At 42.9% G+C, this 24,012-nt stretch overlaps 1 protein-coding gene across 1 annotated transcript in view; it reads left to right on the plus strand.

The window, feature by feature from the left end:
* The first annotated feature begins 1,255 nt into the window (after positions 1 to 1,255).
* Positions 1,256 to 24,012, plus strand: part of RNF17 (ring finger protein 17) — a 458,697-nt gene continuing 435,940 nt past the window's right edge. The window contains exons 1-3 of the mRNA XM_089666019.1: positions 1,256 to 1,507; positions 6,275 to 6,375; positions 19,791 to 19,962. Of these exons, the coding sequence (XP_089522145.1) occupies positions 1,256 to 1,507; positions 6,275 to 6,375; positions 19,791 to 19,962 (525 nt within the window). The remainder of the gene's footprint in view (positions 1,508 to 6,274; positions 6,376 to 19,790; positions 19,963 to 24,012) is intronic.

Consider the following 24,012-nt stretch of genomic DNA (forward strand, 5'->3'; position numbering starts at 1 on the left):
GCCGCTGTGATTGGCCGTTTACCGTATCACGTGATCTGCTGTGTAGGACACAGCGATCACCGGTGGCGCATTCTGGAATTACGTCCATGGACGTCGTCCCAGAACTGGACAACCGCACTATAGCTGTCCTTCAGCTATAGCACAGTTGGGAACTAGTTGATTAGATTTTGCCTAGTCATCTTCCAGGACAGCTTCACATGAGAGGCTCCTCCCATGAAAAACCCGATCCACCTTTTCCCATAAATAGCCTCTCTCCCTAGGGGACCCTCAGTATTAGTGTTTCCTCTGGACCAGGACTAGAAACTGCTCCCGTTTTGTTTTTTTGAGTATGGTCATCTGGCGGGGTACAGAGACCTCCTGGATGGGGCAACTCCTCCTATTTTCAAGCAAGGCAGGGGCCTTGCAGGGTGGCCGATCCAGTGTTCCCTACAAGCCCCCTTTCCTCCGGGTGTTGGGGGTGACTGCACCCTCCTTTGTGGTCCTAAGGGGCTGTCCAGGGGTGACGGCCCGCTCCTCTGGCTTACCGGAAAGGGACCGCTACCCTTTGGGGCAAAAACAGCCTGCCTTCCTCCGCTCCATGCCAACATCCCAGCGAGGAGGTGCGGGTGGATTACGTCACGGCCGGGATCGTCATTTCCGGTCGCCGGGACCCACGAGTGTCACTTCCAGTGCTCGAACAGGAAGAGGCCCGCCGCCATCTTTGATATGGGCAGAAGGCCGCAAGTTTTGCCCCACGGCCGCTACAGCCACCACGGCCATGAGGGTAAGCCAGCGGAGGGGGCGGAGCCCTACTACCCTTTAAACACAGTCGCTCTGAGGGCGGGAAAGCGGCAGAATGGAGGCAAATCTGTCTGAGTTGGGGGAGGTCAGCTGTAGGGTAGGAGCCTGCGGGCTGCCACCCCCCCCCCCCCCATACCTCTTTGTCTGTCCTGAATCCTTGTATTAGGCCCCCCCCTCTTCTCTCTCTCCAGCACCTCGGGAATTTTTTTTCTTGCAGACTGCCAGTGGGTGCACATAAGTGGGTGTCCCCAGGGCCCTAGCATTACAGAAAGCCTACACCTTGTGTCTCCCTGTCCTTAGATGGGTCTACAGGAGGAAGAGAGAAGAGACAAGGAGGTCCTCTGTGAAGCTAAGAGGAAATGCTCTACCTGCAAGAGGAGACTCTCTAGCGCTTGGAAAAAGCAGCTATGCTAGGAGTGCATTGACAAGCTGATTAAAAAAGTCGGTGTCGTTCTTCAAAGATTTTTTACAAAATATGACGCAGGAAATGTCCAAAACCTTTCAAAATTTCAGAGAACAAATGCAAGAACCGGGCCTGGACGAGCCCCAACCAATCGCCTCAGGCGTTTCCCTACCAGCTAAGAAGAGGAGACAGGACCCGGGCGCTGTCACAGTTGAAGAAGAACCTTCCAGTACTTCCGACTCGGAGGAAGGCGAGACGGAAGAACAGGACCACAGGTCGCAGAGATTCCTTTTTCCAGTAGAGGATACAGGTCGTCTCCTAAAGGTAATCTATGATACCCTGGACTTAGAAGAGGAACAGCCAGATCTCTCTCTGCATGACCAACTTTGTGCTGGGCTACAGAAGAAAAGCGGCTGCACATTCCCGGTACCATAAAGAGGGAATGGGAAGAGTCGGAAAGGAAAGTTTTTTTTTTTTTTTTTTTTTTTTTTTTTTTTTCCCTAAGAACATGAAAAGGCGTTTCCTATTTAAGGACGAAGATACATCTGTGTGTGTCCATATTAACTTATCTTCATGGGTTACCATCTTCACGTTTTTGCCCAAATAAAAGATAAAAAAGAAAAACAAAGAGGGGGGGAGCAAATAGCCAAGTATGTCTTCTACAAAACAAAAATGATGCACTGAGTGAGCTTCTGTAGGTCAGTCACTTCTACCAAGCTTCCAACCTTTTAGTACATGAGTTAACCACTTGCCCTCCTGAGGATTTACCCCGCTTAATGACCAGGCCTCTTTTTGCTACTCGGCGCTGCACTAATTCAACTGGTAATTGCGCGGTCATGCAATGCTGCACCCAAACAAAATTTACGTCCTTTTTTTCACACAAATAGAGTTTTCTTTCGGTGGTATTTGATCACCTGTGCGCTTTTTATTTTTCACGCTATAAACAAAAAAAGACCAAAAATTTTGAAGAAACTATATTTTTTACTTTCAGCTATAAAAAATATATAGTAAACTCAAAGTTGGTTATAAATTTAGGCCAAAATGTATTCTGCTACATGTTTTTGGTAAAAAAAAAAAATCCCAGTAAGTGTATATTGATTGTTTTGTGTGAAAGTTATAGCGTCTACAAACTGTGGTATAGATACTGCAATTTACATCATTTTTTTGCTATGCTGCGCTAGTTTAACAAACAAATGCGCGGTAATGCAATACGGTACATAAATGAAATTTGTTCTTTTTTTCACACAAATAGAGCTTTCTTTTGGTGGTATTTGATCACCTGTGCACTTTTTATTTTTGGCGCTATAACCAGAAAATTTTTTGAAGAGAATTTTTTTTTGAAAAAACAATATTTTCTCATTTCGGTCATAAAACATATCCAAAAAAAACTAAACTTTCGTCATAAATTTAGGCCAAAATGTATTCTGCTACGTTTTTGGTTAAAGTTCCCAATAAGTGTATATTGATTGCTTTGTGTGAAAGTTATAGCGTCTACAAAATATGGTATAGATAATGGAATTTACACAGCTTTTACTTTCTGACTGCTTATCACATTTCTTGAGGTGCTAAAATACCAGGATAGTACAAACACCCTCAAATGACCCCTATTCGGAAAGTAGACGCCCTAATCTATCTGCTGAGAGGCATATTGAGTCCATGGAAGATTTATTTTTTTTCCACAAGTTTCTGGAAAATGACAAAACCTTTTTTTTTTTTTTTACACAAAGTGGTCATTTAAATTATTTATTTCTCGCACACGCCATGGGTACACCCCAAAATACATTCTGCTACTTCTACAGAGTATGGGGATACGACGTGTGTGAGACTTTTTGGGAGCCTAGCCACATACAGGAGCCTGAAATCCAATGACCACTCTGAAAGGAGTTTTGAAATATAAAAAAAAATAGAAAAATGTTTGTGTTTTTTTCTTCATTTTCCAAAAACTTGTGGCAACAAATAAGATCTGCAAAATACTTACCGTGCTTTTTATCAAAATCCTTGGGGCGTCTACTTTCCAATAAGGGGTCATTTGGGGGGGTTAGGTGCTATCCTGGCATTTCAGGTCCTCCGAAACTGTGATAGGTAGTCAGGAAGTGTAATGAGGAAATAAAGCCCTTTAAAAGCCTGAAGGTGCTTATTGGATTTTGGGGTCCTGTGCTTGGCTAGACTGCCAAAACGTCTCACATGTGGTATCCCGGGAGAAGTAGCAGAATGTATTTTGGGGAGTAATTCCACATATACCTATGGCATGTGTGAGCAGTAAATCATTTAAGTGACAAGTTTGTGTAAAAAAAAAATAAAAATATATATATATTAATATTATTATTTTTTTTTTTTTCCAAAAATTTGTGGTAAAAAAAAAAATTCTTCTGTTGATTCAACATGCCTCTCAGCAAATAGTTTGGGGTGTTTACTTTCCAAAAAGGGGTCGTTTTGGGGGTGGGGGTGTTTTATGCCCAGCATTAGAAGTTTATGCCACACATCACTCACTCTTCTAACCACCTGAAGACCAAGCCTTTTCTGACACTTTTTGTTCACATGAAAAAAATCTGTATTTTTTGCTAGGAAATTAATTTTAAACCCCCAAACATTATATATTGTTTTTAAAGCAGACACCCTAGTGAATAAAATGGTGGGTACTACAATTTTTTATGGCACATAGTATTCGTGCAGCGATTTTTCAAAAGCAAATTTAAAAAAAAAAAATACACTTTTTTTACTTGCACAAAAACACTATATTGGCAAATTATTTTGTAAAATATAAAAGATAATGGTATGCCGAATAAATAGATCCCAAACATGACATGCTTTAAAACTGCGCATGCCCCGTGCAATGGCGACAAACTGCAAACATTTTTAATATCCATAGGCAACGCTTTAAAAGCTACCATTTTAGATTTACAGAGGAGGTCTAGTGTTTTACTGCCCTTGATCTGACGTTCACGGCAATACCTTACATGCATGGTGCAACCGCTGTTTACATACCGGCACAGGGTCAAGGCTTGTGCACACAGGTGTACGCGCATTGGGAGGGGCAATTTTGTATTTTTTTTATTATGATTATTTTTTATTATTTTTACATTTGTACCTTTTTTTTTCATTTTTTTTTTTTTTTGTTGATCACTTTTAATGCTAAAACAGGGAATGCAAATATCCCCTATAACTTCAATGTGCATTGTCATATATTCTTTTTTGAGAAATCTGTTGTCCATGAGGCTCTAGATATCTCCTTTGCCCTTACATTATCTAATCAAACCAAAATCGGTGTGAACAGATGCTTTCCCAATTTACAACTGGCGCTGTTTATATCCTGCGAAACTGAAGTGATGAAATGCTTGTAGCTTCCGAATTCTTAGGCTATAGAGATGATTGGCACCATTTTTCCCATCAGCTCTATGGTCAACTGGCAGAAACACCGGCTGCATTCTCAGGTTCCCTCGATTGCACTAGACTGCCTGAGAAGGCCTTGGAAGGCAGCGGGGGAGGGGGGCATCATCTCCTACTGCTTGTAAAAGCAATCCTGCAGCTAATTAGTCACTAGGATTGCTTTTACATGAGTCGATCGCCGGCTGAAAAAAACTATACCAGGATGATGCCTGCAGCTTTAGACATCATCTTGGTATAACCATTCAAAGTCCAGTGATGTACCAGTACGTCGCTGGTCCTTGTTGGGTATATACAGTATACTATGTTCTTTTTTTTTTTTTTTTTTTTTTTTTTTTTTTATGCAGCCTGTGGACTGAATGACAAAAATGAGAAGAAATCTCTGCCAGAAAAAGTGTGTGGTATGCCCATCATTAGAATATACCGCCCTGCATCCACCCACTTCTAATGGTGGGCACACATTAGGTCACACTTTGCCACAAGCGCCAGTTTCGAAGATTGAACAAATGTCTAAATAGTGGCACGCTTGAATAAAAATTGTACACATATAAGTGGTACCCCATATGGAAAAAGGATGACACCAAGTCCCAAACTATCTTGTCACTACTCCCCATGTAGTCTGGGCATCCGGGGGGCTCCACGTGACTATCTTTTCCCTCGCAAATCGAAGTATGGCCTGTTGCCCTCTCACAGGTCTTCTATATCTTGACCCCATATCTGGCACGCAGGGGAGAAATTGAATGCAAGGCGGCCAGAAAAATTAATGAGGGACTCAACGCAGATGTTTTGCTGGGGAGTATAGACATCTGCAAATTTTTGGTTAAGGTGATTTGCGAGGGGCTGATTTTTGTGGAGCTGGTCAAATTCAGGGTCACCCAGAGGATGACCCTGTGTATTGTCGTTGAAATGCATAAAACACATTATACTCTCATATCTATGCCTGGCCATGGCAGCAGAGAACATGGGCATATGTTCAATCAGGTCTGCGGACCAATACAACCGCAATTCATTTTTTTTAGTAATGCCCATGTTGAGGGTTAGGCCCAAAAAAAATGTAAATTCGAAAACCGTAATGTGTTTCCATGCAACTGGTCTGGCAAGGTTTGAATTTGGGTTGGCGGCGATAAATTGTTGTGCATATAAATTGCTTTGATCCACAATCAATGCATACAGATATTCCGTGAAAAACCGTTCCAAAAAATCAAGGAGGTACAGTTGCAAGAAAAAGTATGTGAACCCCTTGGGATTACGTGGAGTTTTGCATGAATTGGGCATAAAATGTGCTCTGAACGTCATCTAATCCATGGTGACCCCACTTTGCAACTTACAGGACTTAAATGGTCTGCTACTGATTGCTTGGTGCCACTTATCACAGCATACTTTCAGAGGTCTAGTGAAGTCCATGCCTTGACAGGTCTGGGCTGTTTTTGGGGCAAAAGGGGGTCCTATCTATGATTAGGTGGTCATAATATCATGGCTAATCTGTGTTTGTGTGTTGCATATGGGACTGTAGGAGGGTGCTTGCCAGGAAACTTGTCACCCTGCTGATGGGTTTCCAAGTGCAGAAACTATAAGATTGTTTTAAGCTAAATGGTCTCTGCTGTGAAGTAGGTGGGTGTAAGGCTGGCTAAAGTCACATTTTGCTATATTTTTCTAGCCTTTCCAATTTCATTGATGGCTAATTCTCTTTTTCTTTTTACTGGTTAGATGTTGGGAAATATTAAAGTCAGAAGTAAAGTTCTTGAAGAACGCGTGTCACGACAGATCGATGAGGGGTTTCAAAAAATGTTTACTGCTCTTGAAGCAAGGTGAGTTTTTTTTTTTTTTTTTTTTTTTTTTTTAATTTCCTCCCCCCCTTATTTGCTGACCTCCCCATAGCAGATCTACTGCTACAGCATGGCCACGCTGTGCAGAATCTCAAATATAAACGTGATTCTGCACTTCCTGGTCACGGGTACACGTATTCTCGCCTCTGCTGTAATTTGTCACAGCAGAAGCATATCAGCAGGTGTTGGGCAATGGATGCTCACCGGCACCTGCTGTTCATCTATTCTAGAAGACCGAAGGAACACAGCTCTGCATATGTAAACAAGGCAGAGCTGTGTCCGGTCAGTGACAATGTGCTGAATTTTCTTTCCCTGCAGAGCAGAGAATAGAATCGAGCACATTACCTAGTGAAACAGCACACACCGTACCCATTACACTTAGCTAGGTACACAGTTAACTGCTTGATCACCCTATATTTTTTACCCCTTCCCTGGCCAGTGTCATTAGTACAGTGTCAGTCATGTTTTTAGTACTGATCACTGTATTAGTGTCACTGGTTCCCACAGTGTCAGTGTCTGACTCTCCGTTGCAATATCGCAGTCCTGCTATAAGTCGCTGGTCACTGCCATTACTAGTATAAAAAAATAAAAATTCAGTGTATATTTACCATAGTTTTTAGACCCTATATTTTTTGCGCAAACCAATCAATATAAGATTTATTGGAATTTTTTTTTTTACCAATGTATATGTAGCAGAATACATATTGGCCTGAATTTATGAAGCAATTTAATATTTAAATTTTTTTTTATAGAATGTTTTATAATAGAATTTTTTTTTCTTTCAAAATTTTTTGGTCTTTTTTTGTTTATAGTGCAAAAAATGAACAACACAGGTGATTAAATACCACCAAAAGAAAGCTCTATTTGTGGGAAAAAAATAAAAAATTTCATTTATGTATGACATTGCATGACTGCGCAATTGTCAGTTAAAATAACACAGTGCCATATTGAAAATAATTGCCTGGTCAAGAAGAGGGCTAATTCATTCAGAGGTCATGTGGTTAATGCTCTGTCAAATTATTAAACCTGTTAAGGATATTCAAATTCATTGATTTGGGCCATAAAACAATGTTTCATTCACATATCTGCTTCTTAAATTAATCTCAGAGTTGCTGCAGCTGTGAGCCCTGTGCCTGTTTTAAGAGCTTTTGAATGGCCCTCCGCTAAAAGCATAATAGTTAAAATAATTTTCACGATATAAGTAACACAATAAATTTATAATCTTTTTTGTATTTTTATTTGCTAAGCTGCACAATTTTAGTTTTTTGTTCATTATGCACAGACAGATGCTTACATTTCACCTTTGTCGTTTGATCCAAAATCCTTATTGGGTTCCTTCCTAGACCTTGTACCATCTTGGGGTACCTGGGTCTAATCCTAACATCTATATTCATTCTCTTTCAGGATGGCATTTTGTGTATGTGTGGTTTCATGTTTAAGAGCATACAGTACTCTCATTGGCACGCCTCGGTTGCCCCTGCATGGGATTTTTTCCCAAGTTATGCTTGTGGATTTTTGAGACAGCTAGTGCCTTGGTTTTTCCTCTGTCACTGGGACTCTTCTCCCCATTATGAGAGAGTGCTGTCTTCACTACCTAGATCCTCTTCTATTCTTTATTAGCTTAACACATAGCTTCCTGGTTTACAATGCCCAGATACTGGCCTGAGCTCTGATATTCCCTTCCCTTCCTGTATTTGGGTTGTGGATTTCCAAGTCGCCTGTTTTTATGCTCAAAAGCAATTTTGCCTCTACTCTCTCAAAATCCTTTGCTTTTGTACAGGTTTACTCAGTTCACTGGTTTAGTTCTGATAAAGCTTGCATTGGTCTTGTTCCCAGTGCTTCCCTTCGGCATTTTTTCCCTCTCCACATTTGGTCTGGAGGTACCCTGGCATTTGCCTGCCTCTCACCAAACATCTCCTGTTATGACTTTTACCTAGATCTCTCCCAGCATCTCTAAATCACTTATCCCCAGTTAGGCACTTTCCAACCTTTATTTTGGGTGCCCCTTCTTCCTTGGGGCATGTATATTGCTTCCCCCATGCTCTGTTATTGGAAGTAGTTCTTTGTGCAGTGTGTTGATGGGGTTACCCCATCACAGACCCTGTTGCTGTTCTAATCCTGAATTTTCAAATTGCCAGACATTAGCCCATTCTTGGTTAGGCCTTGTATCTCCTTACTTACACTAGAGTTTTTGCATTACCTTTGTACTCTCTTTGCAAGAAGTTGCTATACAGGTGAAACTCGAAAAATTTGAATATCGTGTAAAAGTTCATTTATTTCAGTAATGCAACTTAAAAGGTGAAACTAATATATGAGATACTCATTACATGCAAAGCAAGATAGTTCAAGCTATATGTCATGTCATAAATGTGATGATTATGGCTTACAGTTAATGAAAACCCCAAATCCACAATCTCAGAATATTAGAATATTACACGCAATCATCCCGCATCCCCTGAAGAGAGAAAAACAGGCTCTTCCATGCCTGAGCAATTGTTCTAGTGGCCAACAAAAACAAATAGGAAGCCAACCTCTGCTGGTGATCCAAGAGGCCTGGTATGGGACAATGAAGCAAAGCGTACCAAGTATCCCAGCGCATGGGGAGATGGAACAAGGTAAAAAGGAGGCCAAACACACGAGACCAAAAACCAATCAGTCTCGGGCATGACCACCAGATATGCAATACATCACCACAATGGCTACAACCCCGAAAGCACTGATCACTGTAGGCAGGGTTTGCCTGGGCCAAGCGAGCCGGAACCCAATACCAGCGAAACAATACTTTGTATGCCGCCACCAGCGTGGTCGTCTTAAAGGAACATTTAGCTATAAATGACCAGGCCCAATTCCAGTCCTCCAGATGCATGACTGCCCCCAGGTCGCGCTCCCATAAGAGAAGTATGCGTCGAGCGTCTGTTCGAAGCTGCATAAAGAAGTGAAATAAGGCCCGGGGCGCCCGGGCGCTGTTGACAAAGCTGTTCAAAGGCAGATTTCCAACACGGGAAAGCAGAGGTGCCCCGCAGTGAGGTCAGCCAATGCCGCAATTGAAGGTAACAAAAAATTCCGCGGGAGGGACATCCCGTGACTCCTGAAGAGAATTCCAGGTGGAGAAGGACCGAGAAGTCAAAAAATGGCGCACCGGCAAAAAACCATTGGCCACCCACCAAGAATACGCCCTTGGTTGATCTAAACCTGGTGGGAAAAGAGGGTTGTTAACAATTGGGAGCAAAGGTAGGAATGGTGACCATCAGGCCACTGGAGTAGCGTACCGCGTCCCACACTTGTAGATCATGGAGCAAAATCGGACTGAGTGTCGTAGGGCAGGGTGAAGCCATAGAAGCGTTGATGCTTGCCTGATAATACTTAGTTACATTAGGCACCCCTGTGACGATCGCCCGTCTGACCCCAGCCCTTTTCACCAAACTCGTGACCGAAGGACTAGCCAATCTAAAACCGCGCTGTCACGTGCGTAACAATGCCACTCCCAGCTGTACCCTGCACAACGATTTTCCAGCTAGTGGACCACAATCGATGTACCTGCAGCCTGTGCGCGGTTGTTACTGGGTCAGGTTAATTACGCAATTAACCCGTCACACTACAACCACCACCTTTTTGTACAGAGAGAGGAAACTCGGCAATATCAGCAATAACACTAGTTTGAATAGTCGTCGGTATACTACTGTCACCGCAGGCAGCGATATACTGAAGTTTAAAACACACAGTAGCGCTTTTCAGAGGTAGGGGTTCTGAGTTTGCATTAAAGAGCTTTAGAAACAGTTCAACACTTTCAGAAAGTAAGATTTAGTACTAAAAGGTCAAAAGGGTGCAATAAAAATATTTACACAAAAAGATGTAGCCTATCTATCTATCTATCTATCTATCTATCTAGCAATAGCACAGCAATGAGAACAGGAATTTAGATAAAGTACTTGCCAAAAGCCTTGGGTTAAGCAGCTTTCAAGTTTTCTGAGCAAAAGGGCGTTTTCTCCCAAAGTTGGTTCCGATGTAAAAAAAAAAAAAAAAAGGGAGAATTCTTTAACTCAGCTTAGCTTTTTCTAGCAACTCCACAGGGTGTCTCCCTGAAACAAAGAACCAATTGCCTCATTTGGGGAGGGAGTTGTAGGTGGAGACCTCAGGCTATGACCAAAGCCTGCACAAATTATATTATGGTTCATAACTTACCCTGGACACATATAACATTCTATCCACGAGTAGATTAATACGCAGAATCTTCTGCTGAACGGTCAGATATGAAATATCTGCTTGAATGGTTACGGAGATATAATTTTCTGCTCTCCTGTATATATTTGCCAGATAGGGGGTGTGATATACTATGAGATTTGTCTTAAAGTCAGTCGTCTGAATATGGGCTCCATGTTTAATTATGTCCCATTTGAAGATATAAACTTATATGAAATAGTGATTTTTTTTTAAATGCAAGTCTGTTTTTACGACTCCCTGGAATGCCTTTGAGCTCAGTGAAGGACTTGGTTTATGGGTTTACAAGCCCTCTCTAGCAAGAGTCTGGCAGACATCGGGGCACCTAGCTAGTGAGGTTTATAGCCATGACGCCCTCCCGATGAGTTTGCTGCCTGTGATCTTTGCGAACACACATCCACATTCCTGAGGGAGGGGGGAAATCAGAGTAATCTGATTTGGGAGAGAGAGATACAAAATGGAGGGGTTTGGAGCAAAATGGATGATCGCTTCTATCTCTGTGTGCAGGATTGCTATAACCCCAAGACCACCTTGGAGTCTATGAACAAAAAGCGTATTTCTGGAGACTCTGGGGCGCGTATTGGCCCAGATAAAATGCATAATCTTCGCCTTAATTAACCGAAGAAAATGGGGAAGAACCCTCACTGGGAGAGTGCAAACATAGTATAACAATTTCGGCCAGATGGTCATTTTCACAATTAACCCGTCCTATCCAAGACAGGTGCTGAAATTGCCAGGAGTGCATAAGAGAGGACACAGAGCGAAGCAATGGATAGTAATTTGCAGCAAACAATGAGTCAAAGGTGGGGGTCAAGCGAATGCCTAGGTATTCAAGAGAAGATGAAGCCCATTTGTAAGGGAAGTGGGATTGTAGGCGCAAAACCAAATCTGTGGCCAAAGTAATATTGAGAGCGACAGTCTTATCCAAATTATTATGGAGACCCGAAATCAAGGCGAAGTGCACAAGAACCTGTTGCAAATTTTGAAGCCTCGTCAGGGGATTAGTGAGAGTGAAAAGGGCATCGTCCGCAAAAAGGTTCAACTTAAACTCCTGCCCCGCGTATGGAACACCCGGTACATTACAATAGTCCCGGAGCACTAAAGCCAGTGGCTCAAGTGCCAGGACAAGGAGCGTCGGGGACGGGGCAGCTCTGTCTCGTCCCTCGCCAAATAGGAAAGAGATCTGAAAAATTCCCAGCGTATTTAACGGAAGCTGAGGGGGAATAATACAAGGCTTGAATCCAAGAAAGAATAGAATTCCCAAAACCCCAACGAGACCGCACAAACTGCAGATATTCCCAGGATAGAGTATAAAAGGCTTTATATATGTCTAAGGACAGTAAGAATCCCGGGATTTTCCACTGTTGTAGAAAGTGTATAAGATAGACCATCTTACGAGCGTTATCACCCGCCTGCCTCCCAGGGACGAAACCTACTTGGTCCCTGTGGACCAGACTACGCAAATATTTATTGATACGAAGACTAAGGATCTTGCCCAATATCTTCAGGTCTTCATTAAGAGAAATGGGTCGTAAGGCTTGCGGTTCCTGCACATCATCAGTCGTTTTAGGAATCATGCCAAGAAGGGCGCCAACAGGGTTGAAAATTTCTTATAATAAGGACCTGAAAAGCCATCGGGAACTGAGGCCTCGGTGGACCGTAGAGATTTGATATGGTGACACTGGCATTGAGGGCCATCTGCGCTGCCTTGGATAATCCACGAAGTCGGAGATCTTGGAAGAATGCATTTGCCTGAGCCACAGGGAAGGGATCTGGTTTAGCGTAAAGGCACAAAAGGAAGTCTGCGAAACGGGAAACAATCTGCTGGGTACAGCCACCCGTGGGAAATCGCAATCAGATTGGTTTGTGGACTTTTTCCACAGAATTGAGTTTCCTGGCCAGCATCAGACCTGGCTTATTAGCACAGGAATAAAATTTGTTTGGTCCAACGCAGGGCACGTTCCGCCCACGAAGAAGCAAGTAGGTCCAACTCTGCAGCCAGGGCGTCCCGCGCATGTTTATGGGACGCGGATGGAAGTGACTTCCAACAAGCATCCGCAGAGGCCAGTGGAGAATGAAGATCCAAAAGTCTGCACTCCTGCTTCTGAGCTGCCGGCAGCTGTATATAATGACCCCTCATCGTGGCTTAATGCGCCTCCCACAGGGGCACTGCCGAAGAGTCAGATCCCGAGTTTTCTGTAAAGTATGTACGTTAGATTGTATTTGCTGGCAGGTAACCTGAGTGGTCAATAGAGATTCATTAATGCACCAGTGAAAGGGGCGCCGTACCCAGAGAGGGCAAGGAAGAGTACTAGGGGATCGTGGTCTGACCCAGGGCTAGTAGGGAATAGATATCCGCCTGACCAAAGGAAGCTGCTGGACATGCATGAATATATGGTCAATTCTACAAAAACGGTCATGAGGATTGGAATAGAATGTAAAGTCACGCTCAGTTGAGTGAAGTTCCCTCCAGATGTCCACCAGCTCCGATGTTGCAAAAGAGAGCGCATACGTTCCTCTAGCGCTAAGTCATGAGAAGGGGCCACCCACCCGGGCATAGCGCCTATCCAAAGCGGAATCCATGGTGACATTTGAATCTCCCAAAAAGAAGTAGACCCTTGGAGTGTCGGGAGACAATGGTGCAAAGATGAGAAAATTTATGCTGAAAGGATTGGGCACGTAGTAAAAGACAAAAGTAACCTCCTGGTCCCAGAGGGTGCCCTGTAGGAGCAAATACCTGCCCGTGGGGTCCACTATATTCCGAGCACAGACAAAGGGGAGATTGTGTTTAAAAGTTATCAATACACCCCAGCGTTTCTCAAAAGCCAAGGCTGTGTAAAAAGTGAGATAATAGGGCGGAGGACTTAGAAAACCTGGTTTCCTGCAAACACACTACTCAATTTGTTGCGATTTGAGGTGATGAAAAACTTTAGCCCCCTTCTGAGGCAAATTGAAGCCTTGAACATTTTGTAAATGTACTTTCAAAAAGGCTAAGGCCATGGCGGTATCAGCACAGCATGCTCAGCAGTAAAAGCATAAGTCAGCCAATTATTTCCACTCCCAATGGCGGTCGGACCGTGGTGTCCCAAAAGCCTGCATAAAACAAAAACAGAAAAACCAGAGAAGGAAAGAAAACAAGAAAAGGAAAGAAGACGACAAAAGAAGTATGTATAATAGTACAGTCGTATCACGCCAATGGCGACATGCATCCTACACTTGAAGGATGCCAGTTGGGGGTGGCTCTACCACTGGACACCTGGCTGCAAATGAAAACCTCAAAAACATAAGCCCTCGGGGGCAAAAAGACAACACAACATAACGGACCTCCCCATTGGAGACCAAGCTATACTTGGGGTCAACCCCCTCCAGGAGGACAACTACAGGCTGCCGTGGAACCCCACAACACAGCCCAAGTGGTCCCCCACCAACCTCCCAGTAGGACCGACATCCTGGCACCCAATTAGGGCCCACCTGGGCCAACCTACCACCCCGGAGCCCAAGGGAACGATCAGCCCATTCCACTAACGTGAACGCAAAAAACGTCACCTTGACCCGTAGTAGGCCGCAACGGCAAAAGTCATGGTCCTCAAATCCAAGAGGTGACCCCCTCCCTACTCAAGGATGGAACCTAAGGGAGCAGGCCGGACCAGGCTCAATCCTGGGTCACTAACAAACTGGGGATGCCTTAAGGGCCAAACTCACGGTCCCCTCAGGAAAGTCCAACGGTGAAACACAACGTGGGAGGTCCCAGATCAGCTTCAGCCCGGAGAGGAGCAGGATGGACTGGATCATAGAGGGGTCTGAGGGAGGGCCCTCTTCCTTTTGGACGACCTCTTCCAGAGGTGGCCCAGAGGAAGCGGCCTCACTGGTGATCCAGAAGAATGGGCTGGGCTCTGATTAGCTCCTCCCGGCGGAAGATGGTGTAAAGATTCCAGGAGAGAGTGGGCTTCCTCCGACGTGGCAAGTGGCTGCGACCCTGGTAGTTGAAGATGAGTTGGAATGGAAAGCCCCAGGCGTATTTAATTCTGCGGTTCACCAGGACTGAAGTGAAAGGCTTCAACTGGCAGCGCTTCTAAAGAGTGGTCTGGGAATGGTCTGCGAAGAGCTGGTAGCGATGCCCCTGGAATCTGAGGTCTGGGTTGTTTCTGGCCACCAGGAGGATTGTTTCCTTAGTGTGATAGTAAGTGAATTTGATGATGATGCCTCTCGGGGGCCCATCCGATCATCTTGGGCCCAATGCACGGTGTATGCGGTCAAATTCGAGCCGGTCAATGGAAATGGTGTGCGTCTGCTCCTGAAACAGAGCAGTAGCAGCTGAAGTGATATCTGTGACAGTTTCTGGGATACCCCATAAACGCAAATTTCCACGGCGAGAACAGTTTTCTAAATCCTCAAGCCGGAGCAGCGCGTCCGCCAATTCTTTCTTGAGATCACACAGATACTGTATGTGATTTTTAATGACCGTGGCTGCAACGTCCATTTTATCTTCGAGATCATTCGTCCGAGTGCCCAACTCCCGGATTTCTTGCGAAAGACAGTCAGCTAGCTTGGAAGTAGCGGAGGACAATTCCAACTGCAGCATGAACTTAAAGTGTCGCAGGAGCTCAGCATCCCTTAGAGATGGAGAAGGTCACTGCAGGGATGCCTCTGATGCCAGGTCGTCAACACCCCTGGGATCTGGCCCATCTGTGGGTAGCGGCGGCAGGGGAACAGAAATTGAGGCTGGGACTTCAGATGCGGCCTCCAGCAGTTGATCTGATCTCGAGGCCTGGGCTTTGGATGTGGCCCCCGGTGGGGGCCCCAAAATCGAGGCTGGTGCTACAAACCCAGCCTCCAGCGGGTATGCCGCAAGTTCCGGCACGGCTCGCTGAGCGCTGGGGGCGTGGGCGGCTCCCGTCGTCTTTCCCAGCGGGGGACAGGGGACCCCCCCAAGAGATAGGAAATCAGCTCGTGGCCGAGGCGCGGGCCTACAATGCGGCCATCATAGCGGTGCTCACTAGCGCCTCCCTGACTGATGCCTTTTAACAATGAGATCCCTCTGATGCTTTGGAAGGATGTGACTAAGAAAATGTGAGGAAAGACCTACTAGAAGAGCTGAATGTATTAGGGGTTAATCAGAGGCACTTTAAATGTCAGGTGTGTACTGACTTGTAGTTAACATAATTTTGAATATGATTGCTTAATTCTGAACACCGCTACATGCCCAGTTATGAGAGCGTGTGCACACTTGTGAAACCACATTATTTTATTTTTTGTTTAACCCCCCCCCCTTAAAAGATTTGTTTTTCAATTGAGTTGTACAGTTTATAGTTTACATTAAAGGTGGAAAAGGTTCGGAAAAGATTTATCTCTGTCTCATCTTTTTACATCACAGAAACCTGACATTTTAACATGTATGTAGAGTTTTTTTTATTTTCTGTGTGTGTGTGTGTGTGTGTGTGTGCGTGCGTGCGCGCAGCACAGGGGCTAAATGGATAGCACTTCCGCCTGGCAGTACTCGGGTCGCTGGTTCGTATCCCAACTACAGCACCACCTGCCTGGAGTTTGCATGTTCTCCCTGTGACTCCGTGGGTTTCCTCCGGGTACTCCGGTTTCCTCCCACACTCCAAAGACATGCTGGTAGGTTAATTGGCTCCTGTCTAAATTGGCCCTAGTATGTGTATGTATGAATGTGAGTTAGGGGCTTTAGATTGTACGTATGTATTGGAAGTTAAAGCAAGATCTGGAAGACCAAGAAAAATATCAGAACAGCTCGCAGGATTGTGAGAAAAACAATTCAAAACCCACGTTTGACTGCACGATCCCTCCAGAAAGATCTGGCAGACACTGGAGTTGTGGTACACTATTCCACTATAAAGAGATACTTGTACAAATATGGTCTTCATGGAAGAGTCATCAGAAGAAAACCTCTTCTACGTCCTCACCACAAAAATCATCGTTTGAACTTTGCAAATGAACATAGACAAGCCTGATGCATTTTGGAAACAAGTTCTGTGGACCGATGAGGTTAAAATTGAACTTTTTGGCCAGAATGAGCAAAGGTACGTTTGGAGAAGAAGGGGCACAGAATTTAATGAAAAGAACCTCTGTCCAACTGTTAAGCATGGGGTTGGATCAATCATGCTTTGGGGTTGTGTTGCAGCCAGTGGCACAGGGAACATCTCACGAGTAGAATGAAAAATGGATTCAATAAAATTTCAGCAAATTTTGGATGGTAACTTGATGCGAAAAAGCTGTGAAAAAGCTGAAGTTAAAGAGAGGATGGCTTCTACAAATGGATAATGATCCTAAACACACCTCGAAATCCATGGGGGATTACATCAAGAGGCGTAAACTGAAGGTTTTGGCATGGCCTTCACAATCTCCTGACCTCAACATAATTGAAAATCTATGGATAGACCTTAAAAGAGCAGTGCGTGACAGACAGCCCAGAAATCTCAAAGAACTGGAAGACTTTTGTAAGGAAGAATGGGCAAAGATACCTCAAACAAGAATTGAAAGACTCTTGGCTGGCTACAAAAAGCGTTTACAAGCTGTGATACTTGCCAAAGGGGGCAGTACAAGATATTAACTCTGCAGGGTGCCCAAACTTTTGCAGACGCCATTTTTTTGTTTTCTGTTATTTTGAAATTGTAAATGATGGAAATAGAATCTAACTTTTGTTGAAATATTATAAGAATGTCTAATCTGTAATTTGATGCCTTTTGGAGATTTTTCCATCTTTCCTTGGCTTCTTTATGCACATTAATACAAATTTTTAGCTGGGGTGCCCAAACTTTCGATCCCCACTGTATATATATTCATAACGTTAGTACTGTATTGCTGTCACTGGGGATGTCGGTGACGCCAAGTCAGTTCCCCCCCAATGTCAGTATGTCCGCCGCAGTCCCACTATAATTCGCTGATTGCCACCATTGCTAGTAAAAATAATATCCCAGTATATATACCGCCATTTGTAAACGCTGTAACTTTCAAGTAAACCGATTAATTTACACATATTGGGATTTTTTCTTAGCAAAAACGTGTAGCAGAATACATTTTGGTGTAAATTTATTATGAAATTAGATTTTTTTTTTTTTTTTTTTTTTTTTTACTGAACATGTTTAATAGCAAAAAGTCAAAAATATTTTTTTTTTCTCAAAATTGTCTTTTTTTTTTTTTTTTTGTATAGCGGAAAAAAAAAATGCACAGGCGATCAAATACCACCAAAGCTCAATTTGTGAGAAAAAAAAGGATGTAAATTTCATTCGGGTGCAGCATTGCATGACTGCGCAATTTGTTAAATTGACGGAGCGCTGTAATGCAAAAAATGGCCTGGTCAGGAGGGAGGTAAATCTTCAGGAGAGCAAGTGGTTAACATAAATGAATATAATATTCATCATTAAGTTCAAATAATATTAACAACAAAAGTCTCCATCCACTAAACTCTTGTGTATAAACTCAAAAATGTAGTCACCAAATCGTCCTAATATTCCAGCTTTATTCCACCAACATGCTCAGCTGAATTGAGGACTCACCAGATATCCTCGAACAAATGGTCAGTGAACCTTGGATGATAGGTCCTCTAATCAACCTCCTGAGCTTGATTACGCGCTTTGTGTGAAATGCTTTTGAGGCTGAGACACACGTCACTTCCGGTCGCTGGATCGCACACTCGACTGCAAGACTAGCGATGGTGTGGGGAGAGGTTCCCTCTTGTGGGCTGTACATGGTGGTGCCCTTCTTGGCACCAGATGTATGCGAGTTCATATACCTTTTATACGTTTTTGTTTCTGAAATTAACATACTACACTTTATATATTTCCTTTCTGGTTCTCTCTCTCTGAGAGTGATTAGCAATACTGGAATAGGCTTATTAATGAATGCTTGTGACAACACTTTTTTTGGAGATTCCGCTTGAGAAGTAATCGTTTATTTGGGGCTGAGGAGGGTCTATCATCCAAGACGCACTGACCACCTTTCGGTCGAGAATATCTGGTGAGGGCACAGTTCAGCTGAGCACATTGGTAGAACACTGCTGGAATATTAATAAGATTTGGTCACTCCATTTCTTGAGTTTATATGCAAAAATTTGATGGATGGGGACTTTGCTATTTAACCTCCCTGGCGGTATTCCCGAGTGTAGCTCGGGGTTAACTTTCAGTACCAAAAGCGGTAACCTTGAGCTACACCGGGATTACCCTGCAGCGTTGCTCTGGGATTCCCTGTTTCACTTACCTTGTACTGCGCTCCCATGATGTCCCTCCTGCAGCGTCTCCGGCCATCTCCTCCGGCCGATGCCGGCATCTGTCTTCCGGGTTCCGGTCCCTACGAGTGTTGGAGCGTACGAGGGCCGGAACCGGCTGGAAATTTAAAAATGTTAAAAAGTGACATTCACTAAATACACTAAAATCACATAGTAAAACATTACTATATCAAACCATTTCACATACATTTTGTCCCTAGTGCTTTGTCCTGTGCCCTGCCTGTATTATTACTGTTGTTTCTGCCTGGAAACTGAGAAACTTCCATGGTGTCCAAAGAGCGTCCCTTTATGTCAAAAGTGGTTTTAGACCAGCTAGAGAACAGCGATAGTAAATTAGAACCACTTGCAGAATTGAGTGATAATGATTTGTGGGGAAATTCGTCATCAGACACTGAAAACGATTTTGCGACTAAGCTCAGTGATGTGCGAACTTGGCGCTATATTTAAAATTTCAGTGTTTTTGGTTTCATTATATTATTGAATTAAATTGATATTTTTTATAATTATTCTATTATAATTTATGATTTCGTGTTTCAAATTGTATCATACCCAGGATGTTTACTAGAATCTTGTTCGGACAGATTTCAGTGAGTTATTACTAAAAATTACAGGCCTACAATAAAAAAACAGCATATTTCCATCCAAACAAATGTACCGCTTTCAGCACAGAAATATTGACATAATCATACTGCTAGGGAGGTTAATATTATTTGAACTTTAAAATCACTATTGTATTCATTTATTTATTTGTTATATGAAGGGTGAGCACCCACTGTTATTATTTTTGTTCAAAATTGTATACATAGTTGGGGAGGTAGTAATAGGTTTACAAGGGTACTAAAGTGAATGCTCTTGTAAGACGCATCATTTGTCAAATGTCTTTACCTTTTTTTCCCTTTATTTAATATGTGAAATGTTTTTCCCTTACACCTAGGAAGTCAAATTTATTTGCTGAATTAAGAGAAGCATCTGATGCCTTTAACGATAACTTAGAGAAGGCTGCAAGAATCATTCAAGAAAAGAAAAAAGATTTGGAATCTCGAGTCTTATGTGCAGAAAAAATAAAAGCATCCCCAGACCTTACTGTTTATTGTAATCTTAATCAGGTAAGCTAGTATGGTACATCTTTAACCCAACTCAAACATTATTGCATTACACAATCTAATATATATATATATATATATATATATATATATATAATTCAGATACTGCTAAGGGTTCTTGTATGACAGTTTGACCACTTCAACTCCAGAAGGTTTTATCCCCTTCATTAGCAGGCAATATTTTGCTATTCGGCAATGCACTACTTTAACTGGTAATTGCATAATTTATGGAATTTATTTTCACACAAATAGCTTTTTTTTGTTGGTTGTGTTTGATCATCACTGGGTTTTTAACTTTTTGCGATGTAAACAAATTTAATTTTTTTACTTTCTCCTGTAAAACATATCACACTATAAACACACACACTATATTGCCAAAAGTATTGGGATGCCTGCCTTTACACACATTAATAGTATCCCTGTCTTATAATAGCATCGCTTGAGTAGACCCACCCTTTGCAGATATAAAAGCTTTAACTCTTCTAGAACGGATTTCCACAAGATTTACGAGTGTGTCTATAGGTCTATGTGTCTGTGTTTGTCTATGTTTGACCATTCTTCCATAAGCGTATTTGTGAGGTCAGGCACTGATGCCAGACGGGAAGGCCTGGCTTGCAATCCCCTCTCTTAATTCATCCCAAAAGTGTTCTATTGGGTTGAGGTCAGGACTCTGTGCAGGCCAGCCAAGTTCCTTTACCTCAAACTCGCTCATCCATGTCTTTATGGACCCTGTTTTGTGCACTGGTGCTCAGTCATGTTGGAAGAGGAAGGGGCCATTCCCAAACTGTTGCCATAAAGTTAGGTGCATGAAATTTTCCAAAATGTCTTGGTATGCTGACACCTTAAAAGTTCCCTTCACTGGAACTAAGGGGCCAAGCCCAACTCCTGAAAAACAACCTCACGCCTTACTCCCTCTCCACCATACTTTATACTTGGCATAATGCAGTCAGGCAAGTACCGTTCTCCCAGGAACTTCCAAACCCAGATACATCCATCGGATTGCCAGAGAGAGGAGCATGTTTTGTCACTCCAGAGAACACGTCGCCACTGCATCCGATGCTTCGCATTGCACTTGGTGATGTAAGACTTGGATGCAGCTGCTTGGCCTTAGAAACCCATTTAATGAAGCTCTCTACGCACTGTTGTGCTAATCTGAAGGCCACACGAAGTTTGGAGGTCTTTAGCCATTGACTCTGCAAACCGCTGACCCTGTTCTTTCATTTTACGTGTCTGAGTTACTACTATTCCTAGTTGTTTTTCACTTTGTTATAATACCACTAACAGTTGACCGTGGAATATTTAGTAGCAAGGAAATTTCACAGATTAATTTATTGTACAGGTCTGTTTAACCATATGGACCGCGCATACTATGTGCATAGAAGCAGTATAAATAATCAACATAAAGTTCAATATTCAGTTCCACACTAGTGAAATACTGTAGGTGCAAAGTGCTGGTATTCAACTTTTAATATGGCACTATCCCAGTGGACCGATTTTGCAATGAAGTAACCACCTCTCCTTAGGATGAGACTGTGATTGATAATAGACAAGTTCCAAGACCACTCTCTCCTCCTCCAAAAGCAGGTTATGCAATAGGTCACCATATATAAAGAAACAAAAGGAGACATTCCATAGTGTAAAACCGCTTAACCTTTATTCAGGGGAATATCTGAAAGAAATACACTCACAAATTGATCTCAGCCTTGTTGCTAATGCACTGTAAAAAAAATGGAATGTCGCTGTGGTGGTTGCTCCTCAGAGCGGCGTGCATTCCACAGGGCGGATGTGACGTCAGCAGAACATCCGCCCTATGGAACGCACGCCATATGCCCCAATACTTTTTGGCAATATTAGTGTGTGTGTATGTATATGTATGTATGTGTGTGTGTGTGTGTGTGTATATATATATATATATATATATATATATATATATATATATATATATATATATGTGTGTGTGTGTGTAGAACCTTAATGTGCTTCTTCTTGAGCTACTCCTTTGTTGCCTTGGCCATGTGTTTTGGGTCATTGTCATGCTGGAACACCCATCCACGACCCATTTTCAATGCTCTGGCTGAGGGAAGAAGGTTCTCACCCAAGATTTGATGTTACATTGCCCCGCCCATCGTCCCTTTTGATGCTGTGCAGTTGTCCTGTCCCCTTAGCAGAAAAACACCCCCAAAGCAGAATGTTTCCACCACCATGTTTGACAGTTGGGATGGTGTTCTTGGGGTCATAGGCAGCATTCCTACTCCTCCAAACACGGCGAGTTGAGTTGATGTCAAAGCGTTTGATTGTGGTCTCACACTTTAAACCAGTCCTCCTCTGCATCATTCAGATGTTCAGTGGCAAACTTCACACGGGCCTGGAAATGTGCTTTCTTGAGCAGAGGGACCTTGTGCGGGCACTGCAGGATTTCAATCCTTGTCGGCGTAATGTGTTACCAATTGTTTTCTTGGTGACTGTGGTCCCAGCTGCCTGGAGATCATTGACGAGATCCTCATGTGTAGTTCTGGGATGATTCCTCACTGTTCTCATGATCATTGACACTCCACGAGGTAAGATCTTGCATGGTGCACCAGACCTAGATCTGGCGAGTTCTCTGTGATGGTGGTGGTACATGCAAGTGGAGTGGAACACAAGAATCAGGAAGTGGTCGATTTTTGCATGAAGCATTTTAATTTGCAGAAGTTGCACATCATTTCACTTTGTAGTGGTAACACAGTTGAACTTTATGGATGATGGACTAATTGGTAGACTATACGTGTAGTTTTTAAAAATTCGTGTTGTGGTATAATAATAATCACACGTGGACATTTGTTGGTTTGTACCATAATTATAGGAATCACATTTGGACTTTTATTGTATTGCACTTTAATTTATTGTGCACTTTTATGTAAGCGCTGTATATTTTAATTTATATTGGTTTTAGTACCAAGTTTTAAAAGTTGCACTGTGAAGTGAAGGAAAGCATTCTAAGCAAAGGCCAGGGGCTGGGTTCGATAGTGATGGATGACAGCCCTGAGATCTGTATTGCACCCTATTTCTGATTCAACGTTTTGCACCAAGTTGCTAGGCGAACGCCCATACAGGATCCATTACCCAAAGCAACATTGCAAGCCTTCCCCACAGTACGAGGTTTGGATACAACTCCCAAGTCTTTAGAGGTTCCACCGATCCAGATACACTGCTTCTGTGTAGGCATTAGAAGACTGAAATGCTGATTTGAAGAATTTGAAGAAAATGATCAAATTAATGATCTAGTGCAGTGGTTCTTAACCTTGTTGGAGGTACTGAACCCCACCAGTTTCATATGCGCATTCACCGAACCCTTCTTAATTGGAAAAATAAAATATGATTTTTAAAATTCAAAACATAGGTATATATTTAGGTATATATTTATACATAGGTGCACAAAATGAACAAAACCGTTAAGAACAAAGAACAAAACCATTAAAACATGATTTTCACACAAAAACATAATAATGAATATATACTGCACGAATCATATGAGTCGGGTGTGGGTCTTCACCTCCACCGAACCCGCGAGACTGACTCACCGAACCCCTATGGTTCGATCGAACCCAGGTTAAGAACCACTGATCTAGTGGATCTGATTTCTGTGTGAAAGAGAAGAGGTTGATCACCTTTAGACACTAGCAAAAAATGGAGGATACACAAAGTGCAGTAGCATTATAAGGGAGGCACACCTGGGGTGTCCTTATAGGCTTGCCATTATACAATAACCTGATAGTACAATGCTATAACTCATGGTGCATAAATAGGTTGCTTGCATCTTGCACTGTAAGAGATGGAATTTATTGGCAAACTGAAATTCCTCTTTTTCCAGGTGTGAGCATAGTCAATTCAGTCAGATTACTCTTTGCCTCACATTTTGGTCTTCCTACAAACAATTCTTCTCTAGAGTTTGGCTCTTACAACCCTTAATGGGCATGTATCCTCCTTAGTCATCCTTTTTCAAAGGTCTTTGGTTTGCAGTCCCATGTACAAAACAATTATTCAAGGTGCTTTCAGGCTCCCTTTGCAGCACCT

Source organism: Staurois parvus, unplaced genomic scaffold (genome assembly GCF_062004578.1).
Source record: "Staurois parvus isolate SC_StPar_1 unplaced genomic scaffold, SC_StPar_1.0 ptg000050l, whole genome shotgun sequence".
NCBI lineage: Eukaryota > Metazoa > Chordata > Amphibia > Anura > Ranidae > Staurois > Staurois parvus.